General features: G+C 37.9%; 1 protein-coding gene across 2 annotated transcripts in view; it reads right to left on the reverse strand.

Annotated features, from left to right (window-relative positions):
* NETO2 (neuropilin and tolloid like 2) overlaps window positions 1-26,226 on the reverse strand; it is a 60,247-nt gene that overhangs the window by 27,959 nt on the left and 6,062 nt on the right. The window contains exons 2-6 of one of the 2 annotated variants that reach the window (XM_034638525.1): window positions 20,878-20,934; window positions 18,093-18,233; window positions 17,165-17,413; window positions 12,620-12,643; window positions 12,389-12,516 (exon numbers count right to left, since the gene is read on the reverse strand). In XM_034638525.1, the coding sequence (XP_034494416.1) occupies window positions 12,389-12,516; window positions 12,620-12,643; window positions 17,165-17,413; window positions 18,093-18,233; window positions 20,878-20,934 (599 nt within the window). Of the gene's footprint in view, window positions 1-12,388; window positions 12,517-12,598; window positions 12,644-17,164; window positions 17,414-18,092; window positions 18,234-20,877; window positions 20,935-26,226 lie in introns of both variants that reach the window. The other variant, XM_034638524.1, reaches the window with a different exon arrangement.

The raw sequence follows: 26,226 nt of genomic DNA on the forward strand, positions 1-26,226 counted from the left end.
GGAGCCACCATCCACACAAAGTGACCCCGTACATGCAGTCTGAGTCTAACTGGGTAGGCTTTCTGACAAAAATAAAATGAATAATAAAAATCAACACCTTCCAGGTATTTTTAACAGGACCCAGAGTCTCACAGGGTTAAAATCAAACTGTCTAGGAGATAATAAAAATTACTCACATGTAAAGAACCAGGAAATGTGATTAGTTCTGAAATGAAAAGAGTCAAGAGATCGCAGCCCTAATAGGACCCAGATATTGGAATTGTCAAAGACTTTAAATTTTCTTTTTTTTTTTTTTCCGAGAGAGAGAGAGAGAGAGAGAGAGAGAGAGCGTGCGAGCACACACATGAGAGAGACTCTTAAGCAGGCTCCAAGTCCAGCATGGAGCCAGATGCAGGGCTCAATCTCACGACCCTGAGATCATGACCTAAGCCGAAATCAAGAGTTGGGATGCTTAACCAACGGAGTCACCCAGGCGCCCCAGAATTGTCAAAGACTTACTTTAAAGCAATGATATAAACAGCTCTGTGAGGTAAAGGCAAACACTGCAGGAGTAGAAAGATCACAGCAGAGAAAGAAATTATGAAAAAGAACTAAATGGAAACTTTAGAACTGAAAATAAAAAATATTTTTGAAATTAAAAAAAAATTCACTATATGGGCCCAAGACAAGAAAGGGAATGACAGAGGAAAGTCAGTAAACTGGAAGATGACTCAGGAGAAACTATCTAATATGAGATACTGAGAAAAAAGGATTGAGGACAAATGAATAGAGCCTCAGGGACCTGTGGGACAATTTTAAAAGGTTGAATATTTGTGTCACTGAAGTCTCAGAAGAAGTTGCTACAGAAAAAAGTATTTGAAGAAATAATTGCTAAAAATGTCCCACGTTTGGTGAAAGACAAAAATTTACAGATTCAAAAAGCTCAGCAAACACGAAACAGGATAAAAACAAAAAACAAGGCCTACACACATCAAAATCAAACTACTTGAAATCAGAGAGTTAAAGTCCTGAGATCTGACTGAGAAAAATGATGCATTCTGTATAAGCAAATGATATGAATGACTGTGGACTGCTCTTCAGAAATCACCAAAGCCAAAGACAGTGCATCGAAATTTTTGCTGAAAAAGAGAACTTGTGAACATCAGAATTGTATATCCAGCAAACATATTCCTTCAGGAATGGGGGCAAAATAAGAGATGTACTTAGAGAATTTGTTGTATACAAACCTGCTGTAAAAGAAATGCCAAAGAAAATTCTTTAAAGAGAAAGGATACTAGAGTGAATCTTGGAACTTCATGAATGAAAAGAAACAGAAATGGTAAATATCTGGATGAATGGAAACCATCAAGAATAAAAAAAGACCTTACCAACATAGCTACAGATCTTACCAACATTAAGAATAAGAAAAAGGGGCGCTGGGCTGGCTCAGTCAGTGGGGTATACAACTCTTGATCTTGGGGTTCTAAGTTTGAGCCCCACTTTGGGAGTAAACAATAATAATGAAAAATACAGTGAACAGCTCTATGACCCCAAATCAGATGACTCAGATGAAATGGACAAATTCCTTAAAAGGAACAAACTGCCCAATCACTTCTAACAAGAAATATATAACCTGAATGGCCATATAATTTTCAAAAATAATGAATTCATAACTAAAAACCTTACCAAAAAAATCTCTAGGCCTAGATGAATTCATGGGCAAATTATACTAAACATGTAAGGAAAAAATTCTGCCAATTCTTCACAGCCTCTTCCAGGAAGATGGTACACTTCTAAACTCAGAAGACTAGCATTACCCTGACACCACCAAAGACATAAGGAAACTACTGATCAATATTCCTCCTGTGATACTGTGATTTATAATAAATACATATATTTATCTATCTATATATATATATTTGGTCTTTGTTTCTGGCTCAGAGCTCCCCAAACCCTTGGGATTTCCTGAGCAATAAGAGCAACGGGAACATCTGTTGTTATATTTGGTCTCTTGTCCTCAGTTCCTGAATATGTTCCAGCCATAAAGTTAAAATGGGTATCCTGTTAATTATTACAAGCCCCTTTCAATGACAACTGAGTTTATGTTAATGAGGTATCCTTTGGAAATCCCTTAAAGATGGGGGCTGGTTACTAGGGGAAACAACCTTGAGTTGAAGGTTTAAACTTTCAGCTCTACCTTGATTTCCGGGGAGGGGAAAAGGGTGGGACTGAAGGTTAAATCAAGCACCAATGGCCAATGATTTATTCAACCATGCCTATGTAATAAAGCCTCCATAAAAACTCAAAAGGATAAGATTTGAAGAGCTTCCACGATGGTGAACCAGAATGTTTCCATATGCCATCCCACACTCCATGGGGACAGAAGCTCCTTTGTTCACGACCTCACCTGTGTCTTTTCACCTGACTGTTGAATCTTACCCTTTAATATGCTCTGTAATTAACTGGTAATTTAAGTAAGTGAACTGGTTTCTTGAGTTCTCGAAACCTCTCTAGCAAATTAATCAAACTCAAGGAGGGGCTCATAGAATCCTCATTTCTAGCCCGTTGGTCAGAAGCACAGGTGACAACCTGGACATGAGACCAGCATCTGAAGTGGAGGCCAGACTTGTGGGACTGAGCCCCCAATTCTCCAGGTAGAGAGTGTCAGAACTAAGTCGTAGGACACCCAGCTGGTGTCTGAGAACTGCTTGGTGGTGTAGGGGGAAACCCCTCAAGCTGGAAATGGTATCACAATCATCAGCCCAGAAAATAGATGCAAAAATCCTCAACAAAATATCAGCTAATCTAATTCAGCAATTCATATAAAAAGTATAATACTTTCATATAATCACAACCATATATGGTTTATCCTAGGAATGCAAGGCTGGTTTAAATTTTGAAGAATCAATGTCAAAAGGAGACACAGATCCAAGAAACAGAATAGAGCCCAGAAATATATTCTTACAAATAAAGCTATTATTATTATTATTTTTAAGAGATACAAAGGCAATTCAATGGAGAAAGGATAGTCTTCAACAAATGGTGCTGGAAAAATCAGTCACCCACAGGAAGGAAGGAAGGAAGGAAGGAAGGAAGGAAGGAAGGAAGGAAGGAAGAAGGAAGGGAGGGAGGGAGGGAGGGAGGGAGGATCCTTGAGCTACGCCTAGTATCTTATACAAAAATTAAAGTGGGTCATAAACATAAAGATAAAATTATAAAAGTTTCAGAAGGAAATATAGGAACAAATCCTTATGACTTTGGGTCAGGCAGAGAGCTCTTGGATACATCAAAGGAAAATTCATTTAATTCTGACTTCATTAAAATTAAATTTTCCTCTGTGAAAAACACTGTTGAGTGAACAGAAAAGTCAACACTGGAGGGAAATGTTTGTAAATCACCTGCCAAAAGACTTCTTTATTTTTATGATTATTTTTTAAATAATTTTCTTAGCTAAGAAATTTTTTTTTAAAGATTTTATTTATTTGGCAGAGAGAGAGAGAGAGAGTGCACAAGCAGGCAGAGCAGCAGGCAGAGGGAGAGGGAGAAGGAGGCTCCCCGTGGAGCAGGGAGCCTGATGTGGGGCTCGATCCCAGGACCCCAGGGTCATGAGCTGAGCCAAAGGCAGATGCCCAACTACCGAGCCACCCAGGCGCCCCGAAAAGACTTCTTTAATCCAGAACTCAAAGCTGAACAGTAAGAAAACTACCCAATCTTGACATGGGCATAGCAGAGGCTTCACCGTTACAAAGCAGACACTTCAGACATTACAAAACTGCTGGTTAAAACCTGATAATATCAAGTGCTGAGAACTCCGTAGAGCAATTGAAAATCTGGTAACACTGTGGAAATGCAAAACAATATAACCACTTGGAAAAACAGCTTGGTGGTTTCTTACAAAGCTACCATGTGAATCAGCAGTCTCAGGGATGGATATCCAGAAAAATCACACATGTTTACACAACACAACCTGTACAGAAATGTTTACAGCAGTTTTATCAATAATAACCAAAAACCGGAAACAGTCCAAATGTTCTTCAGCTGTTAAGAGTAAACTACAGTATATCCATACAAAATCTGTCCAGCAATAAAAGGGATAAATTGGTACACGCAATAACAAGAATCTCAGATGCATCATACTAAATGAAAGAATTCAGACACAAACTGTGGGATTCTATTTATATGAAGTTTTGGAAATGGTGAAACTATAGAACAAAAGATCATTAGTTGCCAGGAATCAAGATTGAAGAGGGACGCCTGGGTGGCTCAGTCAGCTAAGCCTCAGCCTTTGGCTCAGGTCATGATCCCAGGGTCCTGGGATTGAGCCCCACATGGGGCTCCTTGCTCAGCGGGGAGTCTGCTTCTCTGTCTGCCACTCCCCCTGCTTGCGTGTTCTTTCTGACAAATAATAAATAAAAATCTAAAAAAAACCAATGAAGATTGAAGATGGGTTTGACTGCAAAGGAACAGCATGAGATACTTTCCTTGGGGTGATGGAGCTGTTCTTGATTATGGTGGCTGTCACATGACTGTGCCTGTCAGAAAACGTTTCCTGTAGGTTACTTGACGTGACTGACCAAGTGTCTGCAAGGACTGAGTAATGAAAATGCTCTTAACTTGCTTTAAAAGGATAAACCGCCACAAACACTTTGGAAAGCCTTTTGGCCTGCTCTGGTAAAGCTGAAAATGGTCACATCCTACAACACAAAAACTGCACTTCCAGATATGTAACCGAACAAAATCAGCATACATGGGCATAATGAAAATGCAAAAATGGTTACAGCAGCATTATTTAATATACCAAAACGTGACAGTAGGGGTGCCTGGGTGGCTCAGTCAGTTGAGCAACCGACTCCTGATTTCGGCTCAGGTCACGATCTCAGGGTTGTGGGCTCTCACTCAGCGGGGAGTCTGCTTGAGGTTCTCTCCCTCTGCCCCTACCCCCTTATATAAGCAAATCTTCAAAAAATGTGGAAGCAAATTAAATGTCTAAAAGGAGAATGGATAGTGGTTTCTACAACTGATACAAAAATTTAAAAAGTGTATATTTATATAGTACATAAATATGAAGGTATAAAACTGTATGTAGGACTTACAAAACTCCAACTCACGATAGGGTACGTAGGAAAGATAATGGAAACATAGATTTCCTCTATACCTGTAATACTTTATAGTTTTTACTTGAGAATACTTAATTGTCTAAGGGTTTAAGAAATTAAATATTTCTCAGACCTTGCTCTTTCTTTGAAATACTTCATGGAGAAATAATTTTATAATCATAAAATTTTAGAAATGTTATTTCAAATACTGAATATTGGAGAATGTAACTTTTATTTATTTTAAAAGATTTTACAGAGAGAGAGGGAGAGAGAGTGTGAGCACAAGTAGGGGGTGGGGCAGAGGGAGAGGGAGAGGCAGACTCCCCGCTGAGCAGGGAGCCCGATGCAGGACTCCTTCCCAGGACCCCAGGACCATGACCCAAGCCAAAGGCAGACGCTTAACCAACTGAGCCACCCAGGTGCCCCAAGAGAATGTAACCTTTAAAAACTTTTTAAAATTAAAAAAAAAAAAAGCTCAAATATTATGTACAGTTGACATGGGAATTGGATCAAATTTTTAAAACTGTGGTAAATTAGATGGGTAAACAGATGATTTTAGAAGTTTAAAGGAAAAAATGTTAAAGACCACCCTAACAGGTGAATACTCAAAATGAGATAAACTAGTTAACGGGTGATGTTTTCAGAAAAATCCACTTATAAATATATACACAAAAGAAGTCACTGGTGTCAAGTATGCTAGTAGTGTTCCAGTCCACTGTTCTCAGTGGCCTGTCCATAAAAATACAGGGGGGGATACCTTGGTTGTTGTGCTTCTCAGATACTGCGTTTTTTACATATTGAAAGTTTGTGGCAGCCCTGTGTCAAGCAAGCCTTCCCGTGCCATTTTTCCAACAGCATTTGCTCATTTTGTATCTCTGGGTCACATGAGGTAATTCTCACAATATTTCAAACTTCGAAATTAATATATTTGAATCGCAACAATCTCAAGATTAAACGTTAACAGACGAGGAGTTTCTCATGGATGAGCAAGGAAGTGACTTCTTCAGATGGAAGGTTCTCCTGGGGAGGACGGTGGAAAGACTGTTTGAAACCACCACAGACGGCTCAGTGTATCACATGAACTTAGCTGGTAAAGAAGCGGCAGCGGGGTTTGACAGGACTGACTCCATTTTAAAAGAAGTTCTGTGGGTAAAATGCTACCAAACAGCATCACAAGCTGCAGAGAAATCATTTGTGAAACAAGAGTCGATCGATGCGGCAAACCTGATTATTGTCTTATTTTAGGAACTCGTCACAGCGAGCGACCCCAGCCTTCAGCAGCCTCCACCCTGACCAGTCAGCAGCCATCACATCGAAGCAGCAAAAAGAGGACGACTTGCTGGAAGCTTAGATTCTGGTTAGCAGTTCTGAGCAATAAAGCACTTCTGAATGAAGGTATGTACCTTGTTTTAGACATGATACTACTGCACAGACGACAGTACCGTGTAAACAGAACTTCCGTACGCACCGGGAAACCAAAAAATTCATATGCTTTACTGTGGTCTGGAACTGAACTGGTAGTATTTCTAAGGTATACCTGTACATTTGTTATATAGCATTTGACTCACTTTATTACAATATGCTTTACTGTGGTCTGGAACTGAACTGGTAGTATTTCTAAGGTATACCTGTACATTTGTTATATAGCAAGCTTCCATACATGTGTAGTTTTATTCTTTACTTAAAAAAACTGAAATACAGTTCACACAGAGTGTTGTTAGTTTCGGGAGTCCAACAGTGACTCAGCACTTGGTACATGCCCCGGTGCTGTCCCATGCTAAGTGTCATCACCAGACAGCATCACAGTATTACTGACTATATTCCCTACACTGTGCTTTTCATGCCTGTGACTTATTTCTAACTCGAAGTCCATACCTCGTAATTCCCTTTATCTACTTCACCTACCCCCTTACCCACCTGCCTCTGACAACCGTCATACATGTGCAGTTCTAGCTTCAGATATTTTATTCAATTTCAGTTTGCATATCCCAGACAATTGCATTCTATCCAACTACTACAACTTTATCTCGAAGGCTAAGTATCCCCACGTGTTTTTACTCAAAATTGTTATGGTTCTTCTGAACACTTTCCTCTTCTACGTGAATTCTGGAATTAGCTTGCCATCTTCCCTAGAAAGCCCTCCTGGGATTTGGACTAGAATTACTTTAAAATGATAAATTTGAGAACAATGAACATTTTTGTGATATTGAATCTTCCCATCCATGAAAATGATCTCTCTCTCTCTCTCTCTCCCATTTCTGCAGGCCTTCTTTTATGCATTTCAATATAATTTTAAAATTTGCTTTCTGGTACCTCCTGATTTGTTCTTATTGTAAACAGGCCTTTAAAAAGTTTTCTTTTCCAACTGCTTTTGGCTGTAGTGTAAAGAAAAGCAACTGATTTTTACAACTGATGAACTTTTTTTCTTTCTCTCATTTTGTTGCACTGACCAGGATTTCAGACCACCACCAACTAAAACATTGACAGCAGACATCCTTGACTTGTCCTGAGCTTAAAGGAAATGCTTTTAAGGTCTCACCATTAATTACAATGTTTGAATTAGGGTTTTAGTAGATACTCTTCATCGTGATTAAAATGCATTCTCCTGTGCTGGAATTACTGAGGGATTTTTATCAACAGGCTTTAAGTTTCATGGAGTAGTTTTCTGCATCTACTGATATATCTAGATTTTCTCTTTTAATCTGTTAATATGGGAAACTACATCATTCAATTTTCTAATATTAAGCTGTCTAGGAATTTGTAGGTCATGATTTCTAAAAAAAAAAAATTACTAGGATCAGTTTGTTATTGCTTAGTTTTTTGGGTCTTCTCCCCCCCCTTTACAAATAATCCTGGTTTATAACTCTCCATGCTGTTTAGTATTGATAGAATAGGCTGGGGAATGTTCTTTTTTCTTCAATTTTCTGAAACCATTTATATAACATGCTCCAATCTAACCAATTTTTCTGTTTACAATATTTTAAGTACAAAATCAGTTTTGTTAATTTCGTAAGATTTATTCAGGTTTTCTATTTCTCTGATTTCGTCTTTGTAAATTATATATATATGTATGTAAATATGTATATACACACATATATATTTCAGGAAATTGTCCATTTACACTGTTTACAAATTTATCAGCAAGGAATTATTCTTAGTATTCTCTTGGAGTCTAAAACAGTTGGATTACAGAAAATTTCAAATGTGCAAAAGCAGACAAAATAGTATCATAAACCCGTTCTCATTCCCTAGCTTTACCAATTCACTCACAGCCAGTCTTGCTTGAACTATACCCCTCCCACATCTGCCTCTCACATACGAGACAAATCCCACCAGAGAGAATTCACATGTCAACAGTTCTATGTGTATTGCTAAGGTCTACTTAAAATATCAGTTCTATTATCAAACAAATAATTTCTTCATACCAAATACCAGTGTTCAGACTTCCATCTTGTAATGTTTCCTACTTTTATACTTTGAATCCACAAGTTCACTTGACTTCACGTTTCTTTTAATTTATGATTTACTGCTTTTTTCCCTTTGTTATTTATTGAAGAAACACTCAGGTTTTTTTTTTTGTTGTTGTTCAGAAGGTTTTCTTCATAGTTTGTCTTATAAGAGTTTTTAAATCTCTGCTATAGTTGATTCATGACCTTTTCTTTTTTTTTTTTTTTAAAGATTTTACTTGAGAGAGAGAGAGACCGAGACAGAGAGAGGGAGAGGCAGAGGGAGAGGGAGAAGCAGACTCCCCACTGAGCAGGGAGCTGGTCCAGGACCATGCTCAGACCAGGACCATGCTCAGGGCTCAATCCCAGGACCCTAGGACCCTGAGATCATGACCTGAGTCAAAGTCAGCCACTTAACCGACTGAGCCACCCAGGCACCCCCATGACCTTTCCCATTCCTGAATATTTTTTAGGTCTTTTTGGCTAAATCAATCTTGGCAGAGGTTTACCTATACTCATCTTTTACAAAGGGCCAGCTTTTGGCTTTGTTGATTCTTTTTACAATACCATTTATTTCTGCTTTCATTATTACCCTTTCTTTGGATTTCTTTGGTCATTCTTTTGAATTGAAACTTGCTCATTAAAATCTTTTTCTTCTTCTAAAAGAAGCATTTATGAAAACTCCCTTATAGTACTTTTGAGCTGCATCCCACACATTTTGATATATATTTTCTATTTTACTCAGTTTTAAGTGTGTTTAAATTCCCATCCTGATTTCTTCTGTGACCTATTAATTACTAAGCGGTATATTATTAAATGACCAGACCTATGGGTTTTAAAGTTACCTTTTGGTTGCTGGTTCCTGATTTAATTGTATTTTTGTTGATCCTCTGCATAATACCAAGGACTGGTATATATTTCAGACTTCTGTTTTTAGTCTAGCGTATGGATCAGATTTCATAAACGTTTCATGCATGTTTGCAGAGAATGCATACTTTCTGGATGCTGGGAGTACAATACCAAGTCTCATCAGGCATACTGTGTTGTTTAAATCTGAGCCTTACTACTTTTTCTGTATGCTTAATTACTGAGAGGTGAAATTAATTACCCACTATAATTATGGATCTGTCAATTTTCCTCAGCAACTGTCAATTCATATTTTGAGGCCATATTAATACATAAAATCGAAAATTATATCTTCCTCGTGAATTGGTGACATCCTTGATTTGTATTTTAATAGCTACATCAGATCTCTTTTGGTATGTGTCTATTATTTCTTTCCTGTTTTCTTATTTTCAAAATTTCCCATAGTTATCCTAAAACAGATTATACTTGGATTTTAATTGTAGCATTTGGTCCATTTATTATTTTTGCTCAGAAATATTTTAATTTTGCCTACATTCTAAAATGATAGTTGAGTACTGAATTTTAGATTGGCAGTTATTTTCTTTCTTAGCACTTTGAAGACATTATTGTCTTCTGGCTCCTATTTTGCTATTAATGATTCTCATAGCTCTCTTCTTTCTCCAGTTGTTTTAAAGATTTTCTCATTGCCTGTCATGGCCAATATAGGGAGGTGTCAATATAAACGTTTTTTTCTTGCTTTGGGAGTCATTTTGTGTCAATCCTTTTTGTCAGCTTGCACATTTTCTTGCTAAACTGCCACAACCCCTCCCTGACCCCCGGAGCTACATTCTGGGTAATTTTCTTAGATCTATCTTTTAATAACTATACCTTTTACTTGAGGAAGTTAGATTTGGTTATTTATTTATTTATTATTTATTTTTAAGGGTATTTATTTATTTATTTGACACAGAGAGACAGCCAGCGAGAGAGGGAACACAAGCAGGGGGAGTGGGAGGGGAAGAAGCAGGCTTCCAGCGGAGGAGCCTGATGTGGGGCTCGATCCTAGAACGCCGGGNTGCCAGGATCATGACCTGAGCCGAAGGCAGACGTTTAACGACTGCGCCACCCAGGTGCCCCGATTTGGTTATTTTTATAAAGCGTACCTAGTCATTTTTCTTTCTCGTCTTTTTGATTCTTTCTTGTAAGATACTTAAAACACTTAACTTCAGGGGCGCCTGGGTGGCACAGCGGTTAAGCGTCTGCCTTCAGCTCAGGGCGTGATCCCAGCATTATGGGATCGAGCCCCACATCAGGCTCTTCTGCTATGAGTGCTTCTTCCTCTCCTACTCCCCCTGCTTGTGTTCCCTCTCTCGCTGGCTGTCTCTATCTCTGTCAAATAAATAAAATAAAATTAAAAAAAAATAAATAAAACACTTAACTTCTTAGGTACCTAAGAAACTTCTTGCTGTTATGTCTGCTAATTCACTCATGATGGGTTGTTTGCTTATGCTTTCTACTTTTGGGTTGTGAGCTTACCTTCAGCAGTGTTTTACTGATGGCAATCCTACAGCCTCTATGGTTACTCTGAAGATTGATTTGTGAGAGAGAAAGAGAGAGAGAGAGCACAAGCAGGGGGAGCGGCAGGCTCCCCACTGAGCTGGGAGCCTGACGTGGGGCTCGATCCCACGACCCTGAGATCATGATCTGAGCTGAAAGCAAACGCTTAATCAACTGAGCCACCCAGGCGCCCCTCTGTGGTTATTCTGTTTTTATTTTTGCCAGGTGTCTAAAAAGATTTTTGAGGCCAGGACCATGTTGTTAATTTTTAGACTAAGTGGTTCCTGGACTGGGCATGGAATATAAATCACAGACATCCCAAACTCTAATAAGAACAGGTTTCCAGGTAAAAGTTTGAGGGGAGACCCCAGCCTTAGCCTGAGACTGAGCCCAGAAAGACAAGCTTCTCCACCGTCAACCTGTGTTAGTGGAAGAGGCTTCTAATCTACCATTTCATAGCAATTCTATTTCCCTTTGGGCTCCGGTTTTAGGGGAGGGCTCTCACAAAGGTCACACAAACCCCAGGCCTCTTCCGTCTCACTGTGGTAACATCGATCTCTACCAGTGAGTGGTTCGAGGGTACTGGAATCAGCAAGAGCCATTCGTACCATCGATTACAGTGTTCAGTTTATTGCTCTGGTTTACAGTTCTCTCTTCATTTCTAATCTTTAGGAATTACCTTCTTTTCTTAGAAATGTTACCTATGCTTTTAAAAGGGTATCTGTTATGTTTTACCCAGTGTTTCCAGGTGTTTTGTAACAGTCAGGTTTTCACGTTATCTAATCTACCCTATTAACATAACTCTAAATTTGATATTCATAATTCTTTGGCAGTTTGTTCTCTTATCCTCACTTTCTCTTTTCACATATATCTACATTAAATATGGATATTTCTGTGAATTTTCACTGTGAATATTCCTAGAAGTATAAATTAAAAGCAAAAAGCAAAAGTAGTCAGCAACCAATCTCAATCTGTCAGAGTTATTTAAAAACATCCTTCCCTGCAGTACTTTCCAATAAAAGCTCTACATCATTAGCAGAGGACGGCGTGGAAAGAACACAAAAGCAAGACACACTATATTTGTGTTTTGGTTTTGACACTTCCATGACCAACTCTGAGAACTCTGACAAGACACCTGAACCTCCTGGGCCTATTCTTCCTCCTCCTCAAGTGTTTTATGCGTCGATAATCGTCTGATCAATACTTGGCACCCTCGATTTAGGAATACACGGACTTTAAGAATCTCAATGTTTGTGTGATATTCCTGAAACTATATTGCAGTTTATTTAACTATAAAAATGCTGAGATCTTAGCTGGCCAATTTGATTGAAATAAAATTAATTTTTGAAAAGCTGCAACACCAGTTCATATAACAGTAAATACCTGCATGAATCAAAATGATACATTATGCTAACCAATGTCTTATTACGTTCTTCTCTAAAGTGACTCAATACATAATAATACCTTGGCTTTCGGAGTAGCTTTAATTGTCCATATGCAATCAACTGCTTGGCCAGGTTTTGTTTTTTCTTCTTGTTCTACCTGACTAGAACGCACTATTCCATCAGCTCCCGAGAGCTCAAACTGGCAATCTAGAAAGAAGAGATGAATGATGTTCAAAGGAAAATAAGACCGATCAAAATGCCATAAGGAAAAAGAGGTGATATACTAAACCTGGGATGGGATTTAAAATACCTCCTAGGTAAGTAAAGTCTGGATCTGTAATAGAAAAAAGAAGAAAGTAATTGGCATTGAGACAGTTTAGAGTTACATTAAGGTTTCATGTCTTAAGTTATGTCTAATCCTTCATTTAATAGCAAAGCAAGAGAAAGCTTTCATTGGTGTAGACTGCAGAGCACTGTTTTTTTTTTTCCCCTGGGCATGTTTAGGTGCTTACTTATAGGAACAATGCTTTTTTTTTAAAAGGTAATGTTTATACTTTTGATCCCATCATCAATAACTTATTTACGCCACCCGAAAACTCGCAACCCTCTGTCAATAGCAACAGCTAGTCCATTAATGGGTAGGTGAATAAACATAATGTAGTATACACAACACAATGGGGTATTATCCAGCCAAGTAACGAAATAAAATTCTGATATGTGTTACAGCACGGATAAACCCTGAAACAGTACACTAAGTGAAATAAGCCAGACCCTAAAGGAAAAAGGTTAATATTGTACGATTCCATTTATTGAGGCTCCTAGATTAGTCTAATTCATATAGACAGTAAGTACCCAGAAGCTGGAGGAAAGGGGGAACAGGCAGTTCGTATTTAATGGACACAAGGTTTCAGCTTGTGTTAACCAAAAAGTTCTGGAAATGGATGGTGATGACAATTACACAACATTGTAAATGTACTTAACATGTCTGTGTACACTTAAAAGGAACGAAAGTGGTGACTCTTGTGTTATTTGTAATTCACCACACACACACACACACACACACACACACACACACACACACAGAGTAGTAGCCAGTGAGCAGTGTTTTCAAAATGGCAGGGAAAAAACGACTAGTTGATAAACAGGATATTCTGTCCGGCAAAGTGGCTGATAGACCCAAAACCAATAGTTCATATCAAAATAACTCATTTCAGTAAATTGGTCAGGTATTTGATTTTTATGAACTAAATCAATTAACTGAAATAATGATACTTTAGTGTGAAAAAGATGTTAAAAAAATCTTATATATGAATCAGATCTTTGTAAACTAGTTTAGACTACCTGAAAGAAAAAAACCCAGACATCAAAACAATGCTCTTACTTGAATACTGTTTTTAAATATTAAAAATCAGGCTTTTTATTATGTAAAGATTCTTACTTGAAGAAAAGTAGCTCTTTTTTCTATTAGTTTATGTATCTTGAGAGCAACTTTATACGGAATATGGTTAAAATATAGACAAATTATAATAAAACTTAGGATTTCTAGACTGTATTACCTTCCATTTGCATTTTCTAGTACTTCAAAGTTTCTACACACATTATGCTTAGTATCATGCTAGTTATAGCAATATCAGGAAAGCTACGTAATACTCCACTTTGAAGATGAAGAACCTGAATGAGAGAGATTATGATTTTCTTAGACCATATTTATAATGGCAGAGCCAGGACTAGCCTGCAATTCTCCGGACAATTTTTCTTACCCTGCCATATTGCCTTTATAATGTGGGTGAGGATTCCATAGCTTTACCACTAAAAGAAGAAATATCAAAATAAATAGGTAATGCATAATTGGCTAATTATGGCTGTGTCTAGTTATTTCAAGTCATACTTACAAAATACATTTGTTTAGGGGTCAGTAAATCTAGAAGACTACTACTCCTAATAATGAGAGGTTAGTATATTTTAAAGGTTTTATTTATTTTAGAGTGAGCGAGCGTGCACACGTGTGCCTGAGGTGGGGGGAACAGAGGGAAAGAGAGACTCTCAAGCAGACTCCATGCTGAGCGTGGAGCCCATGATCGAGATCATGACCTGAGCAGAAATCAAGAGTCAGACACTTAACCAACTGACCACCCAGGCACCCCAAGAAATTAGTATATTTTAAATGAAATTCTCTAAATTACTGGTGCTATCTATTGAGGTGCTATCTCTTAATGGATTGCTGCTTCCTGGAAGTAACTGGGATAATTCTGGAAATTTTAATGCAATAATGACAATATCCTAGAATTATTGTCTACACATGAAGAAATTCTGATTCATTTGGCAGGTAGCTCCTATGACTTTTTACTCCACAAAAGAGCTGAAATGTTGTTGTCCCCTTTCAGGAAGGTTGGATTTATTTTATTAAGTTAAAAGAGGAAAGTCTCTAAGATGTATTCTCAATTAAACTAAAAAATCCCCCCCCTACTTTTTTGAATATAACTATGCAGAAAGTATCTGGAATTAAAAATTTTAACAAGAATTGAACATCCAGTTAAATACAATAAACTGTGTATTGAAATAGGTTTTGCAGGTTATTTCAAGATTCTGAGATATTTTAAACCAGCAATTTTTTTCACCCTGGCCATTTGGTGTATGTAAGGTCCTATTTGAACTTTCAAATTAAGTTTTTTTGATAACTCTGATTTTTAAAAATTTATTTTTACTGTAGTAAAATATACATAACATATACATATACAACCACTATCTACTGAAGCAAAAATTAAAACCACAAATTTTACTATGATTCAGCAATTGTGCTCCTTGGTATTTATCTTAATGAGTTAAAAACTTGTCGAAGAAAAACCTACATATGGATGGTTATAGCAAGTTTATCTGTAATTGCTAAAACTTGGAAGCAACCAACATACCCCTCAGCAGAATGGATATACTATTGTACATACATACAATGAAATATTTTTCAATATTAAAAAGAAATGAGCTGTCAAACCATGAAAAAACACAAGCGGAAACATAAGTACAGATTACTACGTGAAAGAAGCCAGCCAGAAAAGGCTACATGTTGTAGGATCCCAACCACGTGACATTCCGGAAAGGGCACAACTGCAGAGACACGGGACCTTGCTGGCCAAGAGCTGGGGGAGGGACGGACAGGTGCAGCGCGATGGATCTTCAGGGCAGTGGGAATACTTGGTATGATATTGTAATGCGGACACAAGTCCTCATACATTTGTCCGAACACCCAGAACGCACAAGACCAACAACGAACCCTAATGTAAACTATGGATTTTGGGGGACGATGTGTCCGTGTGGGCTCATCAGCTGTGACGGATGAAGCGCTGGGAGCGGGGTGCTGATCCTGGAGGGCAGCTGTGCGTGTGTGGGGTTGGGGGTACACGTAACTCTGTACCTTCTGCTTAGTTTTGCTGGGAACCTAAAACTTCTAAAAAATAAAGTCTATTAGATAAACTTTACTTTCTAAAATGTTATCCTTTCGGCACTGAGAACATAAATACTGAAACAACACTTACAAATTCCCATTCCGTTTACTGACAGGAAAAAAAAGTTGATTCTGTTGTTCAGGCAATAAAGCAGGTAATATAGATGTATGCTTGTCAGTTATGTAAAACAAAATAGATACAGAAAAACATCTGAAGGGATACACACCGAATTGTTGATAGTGGTTTTTTATATATATGATGGGAAGATTACAGATATTTTCTTTCCATTTGGATATAAACTTTCTTTTAATTAACAAATTTCTTACATGAAAACAAAAGCAAAGAGAAGCTAGAACTGGTACACTAAGTTACTTTTTCATCTTGTTAGTCTGTAAGTTGTTTGAAGACAGGAGCAATAACTTGTAATCTTTGTGTTTCTGCATGAGGGATACGCACGGTTTTACACCAGAGACGCTTTGCAGGCCTCAAAGTGTCCGTGCACACCACAGGGCAGGTCAGACGCGCAGAGCGCGCTGAATGGAGACCCTAATCCAAATCCTCAGAACCTGTATTACTTTGTGTGGCAAAAAAAAGAGTGACTATCACACTACAAAACAAAAGATGGGATTAAATTAAGGGTTCTGAGAGGGCAGTGTGAAGACGGAGGCAGGGACCAGAGTGATGTGGCCACAAAGCCAGGAATGCTGGGGAAGCTCCCAGAAGCTAGAAGAGGTTAGCAATGGATTCTCCCGTAGAGTTCCCAGAAGAAAGGTGGCCCTGCTGGGTTTTCTGCCCTCCAGAACTCTGCGAGAATAAATTTCTATTGTTTTCAGCTGCTAAATTTGTAGTTCGTTAAGGCAGCCTCAGGAAAGTAATACATCAGGTATTCCCATTTTACCAATAGCAACCCTCAGCTACGACTGTGCTGAAGAGTCCTACAGCTATCCGGTAACAGAGAATGGATTTAAATCCAGATCTTTTTCCTCCAAGTGCAGAGCAGTACTTTTTCTTTTGCTCAGTATTTTCTAGAGATTACTTATCCAAGTGAGTGGTTAATTCAAGCATTCCAATGGAAAAAAACCTGCCAAAATAATTTTTGGTAAGGATTATGAAAATAAGACAATTTGCTGAATTATCTTTTAAAATATATTTATCTTGATGTTTTTAGCCTTGACATACATTATAAAACATAAAGAAGTCGAAGAAAAATGTGATACCATCTATGAAATGCTTCAAAATTCAAGTGATACAGTTCTAGTTCCAATTTTTGGTTTTATTTCTTCATGAAGTGATTTCCTTTGACCTTGCTAATTTCTTTAAAACCTTGATTTGATTAACTTGACTAAATTCTCTTTTCTAGACATAAGATTCTAAAACCAGAGTGAGACCCACGGAAAAAAAGACAACTTGGTTACCTGGAATAAATGAATATTTTGCTCGAAATCCCAGTCCTTCAAGTTCTTCATCAGAACTAAACTTAATCCACATGAACCTCCCTGTTGATCTAATTAGTGGAGGGCTTTTCACACCACAGTAACGATCTATAAGTGGAGAGAAACCAAATGGCCCATCTCGAACCTCCAAGTGGTCAAACCGACATTCAAATGATGGCTCTATATAATAATGTTCATCAAAGGTCAACTCTATTCTTTGACGTGGAGCAGCTAGAAAATAAAAGCAAGCAAATCAGGGCAACACAAAGAAAAGTGTAAGTGTCCTGACACAAGTAGGAAAACAAAACAACTACTCTGTTACTGTTTCACAGATGAGGGTCATGAGGACAGTTACACGTGAAATTCATAATTACTACTATTTTATAGCAATAACAATGCTGCTCTGCAGAACTACAGTGCTCTTTCCCTTCGGAATACTTTGTTTATTAAGTTAGTTAAATGTACTTAACTGATTAAAATTAGAGTAGAGAAGCTAATGCTTAGTTCATGAGATACAATGAACAGAAAAACAGAAGAAACGATTAACTAATGTAACTATGGACATAAATTTGCATAAAGCATGATAAGCGATGCCAGTAAGTTTGAGTTTCTTTCTTTCTTTCTTCCTTTTTTTCTTTCTTTCTTTCAAGTTTCTTATTACAGAAGTTTCTCATATATACCGATGCATCTGGTTGAATTATATGTTAGGAGATTCAAAATTCCTATAAAATTTCAAGTATTATTTTGTTAATGTGTTCAATATTCAGAAATAATTATAATTACTAGAGTTAAATTCAAATGCATGTTTAAATTTTGTTCAAACAGGCTTAAACTGGGCATCTTACCAATGTACTTAGTTTTACAATAAAGTTAAAATTCATCCATTAAAAGACAGAAATGGGTCAAATACCTTCCAAAATGTAGATACACTCCTTGTTTGGTGGATAAGAGTCAGGATAATTTGGTGAAGCAAAATGACCTCCATTGCTGGTTCGAACCCAAATGCCACACTGGGTTGCAGGAATATGCTTGATTCCAATATTTTGTCCATCTTAGGGAAAAATGGCATTTAAAACATGAATTACAGCAAAAGAGGATAGCATTCTTCTCTTTTCCCCACAATTCAGCCACACAATTGCGCACTCTGTGTTACTCAGACAGCGTATGTAATTTTGTAAGAACCGCTGCCAAGTTTAGCACAACAAACTGAACACAGCAGAAGTGAGAGAAGGTAGAGCTGTGTGCTGTGCTGGGGGGAAGAACTTGCTGCTAGAGGACAAGTCTGCCCTGTAGGAGAGCAGGGAAATAAAATGCTTAGATTTTACAAGGGCAAAACCGTGTGGGAGAATCTGATAGATCAGTACGACTCTATAAAATTCAGTTCTGACATAAAAATAAAAGGATCCCAGGGGTTTCTCTCTGGTATGGTACCTCTATATTTAGTTTAACACAAAAGCCAAATAGGATCCAAAGATTACAAAGGGATTTTAGTTAAAGATTGTAGATTGAACGCATGCATTTGGTTCTCTCTCCTTAAACTCCACTAACAGTACCGGATTTCTTAAGGGCAAAAATAAACCCTTAAAGAGGCACAAAGAAGAAGGTGCAATCGCAACAACCGGCAGGACCTGGTGAGCAGGAGAGGCCATGACAGGCGGTGGTGAAACTGTCCCTTCTAGAAACACGAGGCCTGACTAAAAGTCTATTTAGAATCAATCTGATATCTAATACCCCCCCCCACTCTACAAACCTAGATAGCTCCTGCTCTGTCACCACATCAGAAAACGAGAGGATTCCTTTGCAGAAGACAAAGCAAGGTTACTGGACTAGCAGACACCAGGCACAGCTGAGGGTGAGGATACCAACCCACACACAAGGAGACGAGGGAATGTTAACACAGTGAATGGCATTCCTGGCCTCTTCCCCCACTCAACTCCTCTAAAGCCTCTAGGTGAGATGCAGAACTCTAAGCAGGAAATGGAAAGCCTCCTCTCTGGGGACTCTCCACAGTGCAAAGGAAAACTGCCAGCAGTGGAGACTCAGGAATTCCCAGCACCGGGTCACTCACCAGTGAGGGCCATAGTAAACAAGTCCTTCTACACCTGCAGAGAGCTAATCACCAGATTTTAGTGCTCCTCTCATTAAGAGTAGACAGTCAAGGATCACCAGATATTTGAGGAAAGCCTCTAATATGAATAATGAATAAAAAACGAGAAGAAAGCAAATCTGAGGAAACAAAGATTATGTAAAATAAACCCCAAAAAACTAAACAAAACTGTCATTTAATCTACCCTTAGAGAAAAAGAGAGTGTATCTATGAAACAAGAACAAGGATACTTTAAGAATATTCAGAAAACAAAAATTTTCTAAAAATAGAAGAAATGAAAAATTAGTAGAACTTTTAAAGCAGAGGACCACAAAGTGTAGCCCTGGGCCAAATCCAACCTGTGGCCTGCTGTCTTAAGGAAAGTTTTCAATGGAACACATCCATGTCCATTCACGTGCCTATGGTCCATAGCTGCTTTCAGGCTACAGCAGAAGTGAGTAACTGTAAGGCCTGCAAAATCTTCAATATTTACTGTCTGGCCCTTTACAGAAAAAGTTTTCCAATTCCTGGTTTAGAGGGTAAAGTCGGGGAGTCTCAATAGAGACTGAGAAGAAAACAGAATAGAAAGACAGACGGAAAACAGAAAAACAATAACCACAAAAATATCCCATAACCAACTAGAAGATTCTTTAGGATAAAACAGGAAAAAAATAGAGAAAAGGGAATTTAAAAACTTAAACAAGAAAAAAAGGAAATAAAAGTTTCCTAAACTGAAAGACAAAATTTTCACATGGAAAAAGCTCCACGAGTGCATTAAATTCTGAGTACAGATGTGACCAGAATTATGACAGAACTACATCGAAACAGGTGGTACAGAAGGAAAGTAACAGAATGCTGGTATATAGTCAGGGGTAGGAAGGAGGTGCATGGAAGAGCTAAATTTTCATCTTCTATGGTGGGAAATCATTGTCTAATATGTAAAACTGAAATAATCAAGAAGAAATAGTATAACATATTATTTAGAAATATGCAGGGAAATGCCAAAAGATTCAGCTAAAATTCTGGTTATCTCCTTGGAGAAGGGAGTAGGAGAGGATGGAAAACTACTTTTTCATAATTAACTTTGTAGAATGCTTTCACTTTTGTCATGTGTATGTATAATTTAGATGAAAATAAGAAGTAAATCAGTAAATGTTCTAAACTCTGACATGAAAACCTGGTTCAAAAAGCACACTAGCTTATCTTCTTTCATAAACAAGGGCAATCAGAACAGGTCCACAGGGCTTTGAATAAGATACTGATGGAAATATTTTATTTGTCTACATTGAAAAAAGGGATTTCTATTTTTGCTGAGTGATAAAGCATGAATCTCATTTCATTTTTGGACATAATCCATAGTGTGCTAGGAGCTACTGGTGATGCCCATTTAAAAAATTTATCAGGGCAAGACTTTATGTTGACAATTTACTCTAGTTAACTGCAGCTGAACCCGGTAAAATGGAGGCTGATAGGTTGACAGAAAGCCTTAGGTCGCTGGAAAACCCCAGAGTGATTATGGAAATGGTATTCAAAAGTTGCGATCCTTTCCAATAAGCCATCCCACTCACTGTCCTGAATACGTAGTAAGTTATCACTGTAAGTACTTTACCTTGGGTCTTTTGGGCCACAGCAATCCCTTCGACTACAAGTATTGTTATTAACAACACTAGAGAAATAACAGAAAAGAAAAGTTAAAAAACTGAATCAATATTACATTTTATTAAATCTATAAGGAAAATGAGATGATAAAGAAAAGATTAAGGCTGCTATTTCTTACTAACATTCACTCTCAAGATTTTTAAGGGTTAAATGTTATGCTCTGATTTACTGTGTGACACTTAAGACAACCCAAGAAAAAACACAATTGATACTGTACTCATTTATGTAAGCACTAACAGTATATGCCATTTAAGGCATTTTTCAATTTATGATAGATTAAAAACACGCAGTTTTTTGCAACAAACTTTGCTGACCCCGATTATCCTGTATTTCCTGTACTGTACCTCAAAGAGTTACGTGCATTGTATGGCTGGCTGGCTCTGCAATGTATTATGCCAGCAAAAGTTCAATTAGATTATCTGACTTGTGAGAGCATTTATAACAAAGACAGAAGTAAGGGGGCAGCAGTCTCCCAGAAACCAATTCAAGATGTTTTAGTTGTGCAGTACTATGCAGGGTCCTGCACTACAAAAGCCAGCATACTTAGAAAATGAAGCTTTTTTCCCCCCAAGTTGAACATTTCTGAGACTCAGTCAATAACATATTGAATTGTTTTGTTTATGTATGCATTTTGATGATTCTTTTAAACATTTTATTTCTATGAATGGTGCACTGATATCTTCACCCTCCCTTTCAATGGAGATCACAGTGTGAACTGGAGTTTTTATTATACATTCAGTCAATAAGCACGTACAGAGTACCAAAGGAGAGCAGGCACCAAGGATACACAGATGTTTGGGGGAAATACGGCAAAATAATTAAAGAGCACGGACTTTATGAGTTAGGTGGATCCAGGCTGGGGTTTGAGTTTTGCTGTGTACCAGCTGTGAGGCCTTTTTAACTCTGTTTCCTTATTTGTAAAATGAGGATGTTGTCCCAGTAGCACCAACCTCATAAGGCTGTTGAGAAGATTAACTGAGATGATGAGGCATAGAGTACTGTTACATGCTAGACATTCTGCTAAATAAATGACAGGAAACTACAGTCCTTAAAGAGTCCATCTATTGTCAAAAAGGATTTACAATACAAGGTGAACGGAAGTTTAATAAGAGTTACACAGAAAGCATAACGGAAACAGAGACGGGAACCATTCATTCTGCTGGGGGTTAAAAGGAATAGAGTGAGGAAAATTCCAGAAATAGAAGGTACAGGACTTCAACGCAGGATACAGAGAAAGAATGAGCTTAGACAAAAACACGGAGGAGCATGGTCTTGGAGGGTTAGTGGACTCTGAATACCACGGTAGGGCCAGCACAAGGAGGGGGGTAGCGGTCTTGGAGGGTTAGTGGACTCTGAATACCACAGTAGGGCCAGCACAAGGAGGGGGGTAGCGGTGTATCAGGTGAGAAACAGAATGAGGTCTGATCGTAAAAGGTCTTCGCCGTCATACTAAAGAGTTTGGACTTTTGACTATCATGAGAAGTCATTTGGGGTTTTTATTTTTATTATTTCTTTCTTCCTTTATTGTTCTATAAGGGAGGAGGGGCGGGGGGGGGGAGAGAGAATCTTAAGCAGGTTCCTCGCTTTCAGAACCCTGAGATCATGACCTGAGCCAAAACCAAGAGTCAGACGCCTAACTAACTGACCCACCCAGGCACCCCTCATTTTGGGTTTTTCAACTACAGAATGATATTATCTATGTTTTAGACCAATAATCCTGATGGCTTCATGCAGTCTAAACTTCCAAAGAGAAGAGAGAAAGCCATTCAGGAAGCAAAAATGGTAAGGTCTTGAAGCAGAGCTGTGGTATGGAAATGGAAAGGAGGAGAGATTTATGACATCATTCAGACGTAGGGCTCCCTGCAAACGGTGACTTACAGGATGAAAGCGGTGACGGGTACGCAGGCGTTGAAGAGGCTGCTAGTAAGTGACTGGTAGATGGTCATACCATTGTTCATACAACAGCATGTACTGAGTATCTACTATCCAAGTCACCAATGTAAAAAGATAATTCCTGCCATTCAGTTGTTTACATTTTATAATCTAATCACCGACATCTTCATCTTTAGTGTCCTGTATCCTTGCTGACCTTCGTCTCCTCTGTCTTCTCTCAACACCCTTCATTTCCCCTTCCCTTGCTTTGGTTGCTAGTAGTGTTGAAGACCTCATGTTATACAGGAACAATTCTCCCTTCAAACTTTGCACTGGATCAGAGTTAGGAATGGAGAAATGAAACACTTTTTTTTTTTTTAAAAACCAGAATATTTATGATCAAAAAGAATAACCTAGAGTAATATTAGGTATCTGACAATTCAGCAAATAACACATCCATTCGTATCAATTTATCTTGTTAGAGGACACTATTTCCCAAAGCATATCATTCAGATGATACACAACTGATAAAAATTTTGTGCTCAGTATACCTTTCCTCCTGAATCACAGGCATTAACAGTTTACTAGTTTTCACATTCATAAATCACAGTATATAAGTAACACAAAGCCAGGCAGACAGGGCAAGTAACAAATCAACAAACTGAAACCAGGAGAGCAACAGTAAAACTATGGCAAAAGGATGAACAGTGCCAGTAAAATTACATAATGATCAGTAAAATTTGTCTTTGTAAAATATCTGATTTATGAAATTTACAGTGTGTGCAACTACGGTAGATCATTTTAGAAATAAAATTATAAGCCCAAATAAACCTATTATTCTTTTCTACTTTATTTAGAGGGTTGCTCACAATTTTCTCTTCCCCAAAATGTTTAAAAAAACTATTCACAACTCAATCAGCCAAATGAGCTATGCTACTGAACATAAAAATTTTATATAAAGAATTAGGGTGAATGTGCACAACAATCAGGGATAGAAATATTTAGTTATACAGTTGTGACTATTAATCATTCTAAATTCTATATCATAATAAACATAGTTTCCTTCTAGCTGTATAATAGGATCTTTGCAAATTGCTTGTTATAACCAGCTCGGATATTAAAACAAACTCCATTAATGCCAAACACCGGAATTATTTAGTACACGAAGCAGTCCTTTGTTCTGTCTTTAGTTCCAATCACATGCCACTGTTCCTTTCTTCCTCTTACCAAAACGATCAATAATTTCTCAAGTCCAGAAATACCACACATTTTGAATTCAAAGATAATGTACCCAAGAGGGTACATTAAGGTGGAAATCCATGCCAAAATAAAAATTCTAAACTCCTTAACCATACTGTTTAGTTATATAGAGAACTGCTTGTAATCTGATGCTTAAAAAGGGAGTGCCCACCACTTATGCCCATATATCTGGTTCTGGAGTTTAGCTGAGGCCTCGTCATAATGTGTGTGCAGCCCGGGTGGCTCAGTCGGTTAAGCGCTGACTCCTGATCTCAGTTCAGGTCATGATCTCAGGGTTGTGAGATTGAGCCTGGCCATGAGCCCTGTGTGGAGCCCTGCACTGGGCTCCACGCTGGATTCTCTCTCTCCCACTCCCTCTTTCCCTCTTTGCACTCCCTCCCCTCTCTTAAATTTTTTTTTAAATGAAGATTTACATTACGAAGACAGATGCTCTTTAAGGTGCTATATACAAGTCCTCAATGCTACTCCTTTTACCTTGAATCACTGTCATATTAGCTCTAAGACGAGTCTTCTCCCCAGGCCTTCGAGTTTAAAAGGCCTTACCTTCCACTGTAAAAATCAAGATCAAATTTATTCTTTCCACTGTTAATAGTGGAAACTCTGGCCAGTGCAATAAATACTAGAAAGGAGACAAAATTATTATTTATAGATAATGTTACTTAAAACCTAGAAGTCCCAAGATAATCACTTGGAAAATTATTACACCTATTAAGAGAAGAGAGTGAGACTAAAATAAATTAAATAAACAAGTAAATAAATTTAATGCAACAGAGGAACAATGTGTTTTGGATAATAAAACAACATAAAGGTAACAATTCTTCCCAATAAGTCATATATTTAATTATATTTTAATCAAAATCTTAGTTTTCTAAGGGACTAAAAATGTTGCTGATGTTCGTCTTCAAGATTTTTTATATTGGCCAAGGAAAATTAAAAAATAAAGACATAAAATACACAAAAAATAATATGTATTTATTATAAAGCTACAGTAATTCAAAATGTAGCAATGCTATAGAAAGAACTAGATGATCTGTCAACAAACATATCCAGCTCCCACTGTGTTACAGGCCGTGGGGTCAGTCCCTGAGGCTACAGCAATTAACCAAGCAGCCTAGGTCCTTATTCTCAAGGAGCTTAAAGATAAGACGGAAGAAAAGAAAAAGCTCAAGAAACAGACATATATTTTCCAGAATTAATTTTACGTATGGAATTTGAAACTCTCAGTGAAAGGACAGGTTTAATAAATGATTCTGGGATAACTTGATAATTATTTGGGGAAAAAAAAGCAGATCCCTACCTTCAAGCTAAACAGAAAAATACCAGGTGAAAAAACAAAAAGGTGGATTATGTATGTATCCTTTTGGGTGGAGAATACCTTCACTTACTAATGACAAATAAAAACTACGAATAACGGAGAAAAAAAGATTATGCTACCAGAAAAATGTGCCAAAAACCAAAACAATACAAAAATTTAGCCTAATGTTAAAAAAAAAAAATGCAGATTCTACTGTTGATCAGGATATAGGAAACTGACATACACTGTCAGTGGATTGCAAAGTGGCATAACTTTTTGGAGGTTAATCTGGTAATACATATCGGGGTTAAAATGCGCAAATCTCACCCAGCAAGTCTACTTCAAGGTGGGAGAACGGAACCAATCACTGGGACAGGAGTGTGTACCACAATCTCTTATTAAAACACAGATTGTGGGGGGCAGGGGTTACTTCCAGAGATTTTGACCTAGTAGGTCTGGGGTAGGGCTTGAGAACTTGCATTTTAACAAATTCCCTAGTGAGGCTAAAGCTGCTGGTCCAGGGACCATACTTTGCAGGCCACCCACTGCAATAAGCGAATGATAGTATACTGCAAGAAATGGAAAGAGGATGCCTGTTTTCTCCACTGGTGATGGCAGGGGCAAGGCTGGGCCAAGATGGATGGGGCAGGGTAGAGGGTAGGCAAAAAGGAGTTGATGAGTCGATTTTGGAAATGTTGGTGAATGCTCTGGTACCTATTCTCATAATGTTTCTACAAATATTTCTTGTTTCTGAACATCTGCACTTGCCATGGATCTCCCTTTGCTTCCATCAAATTACCTTTGCACTGTTTAAAACCTGCTTTTCCTAGGAACTTTCAAAATTAATTTTATTTGATAGCATTCCGATTTTTC

The sequence above is a fragment of the Ailuropoda melanoleuca genome, chromosome 12, assembly GCF_002007445.2.
Source record: "Ailuropoda melanoleuca isolate Jingjing chromosome 12, ASM200744v2, whole genome shotgun sequence".
Taxonomy (NCBI): Eukaryota; Metazoa; Chordata; class Mammalia; order Carnivora; family Ursidae; genus Ailuropoda; species Ailuropoda melanoleuca.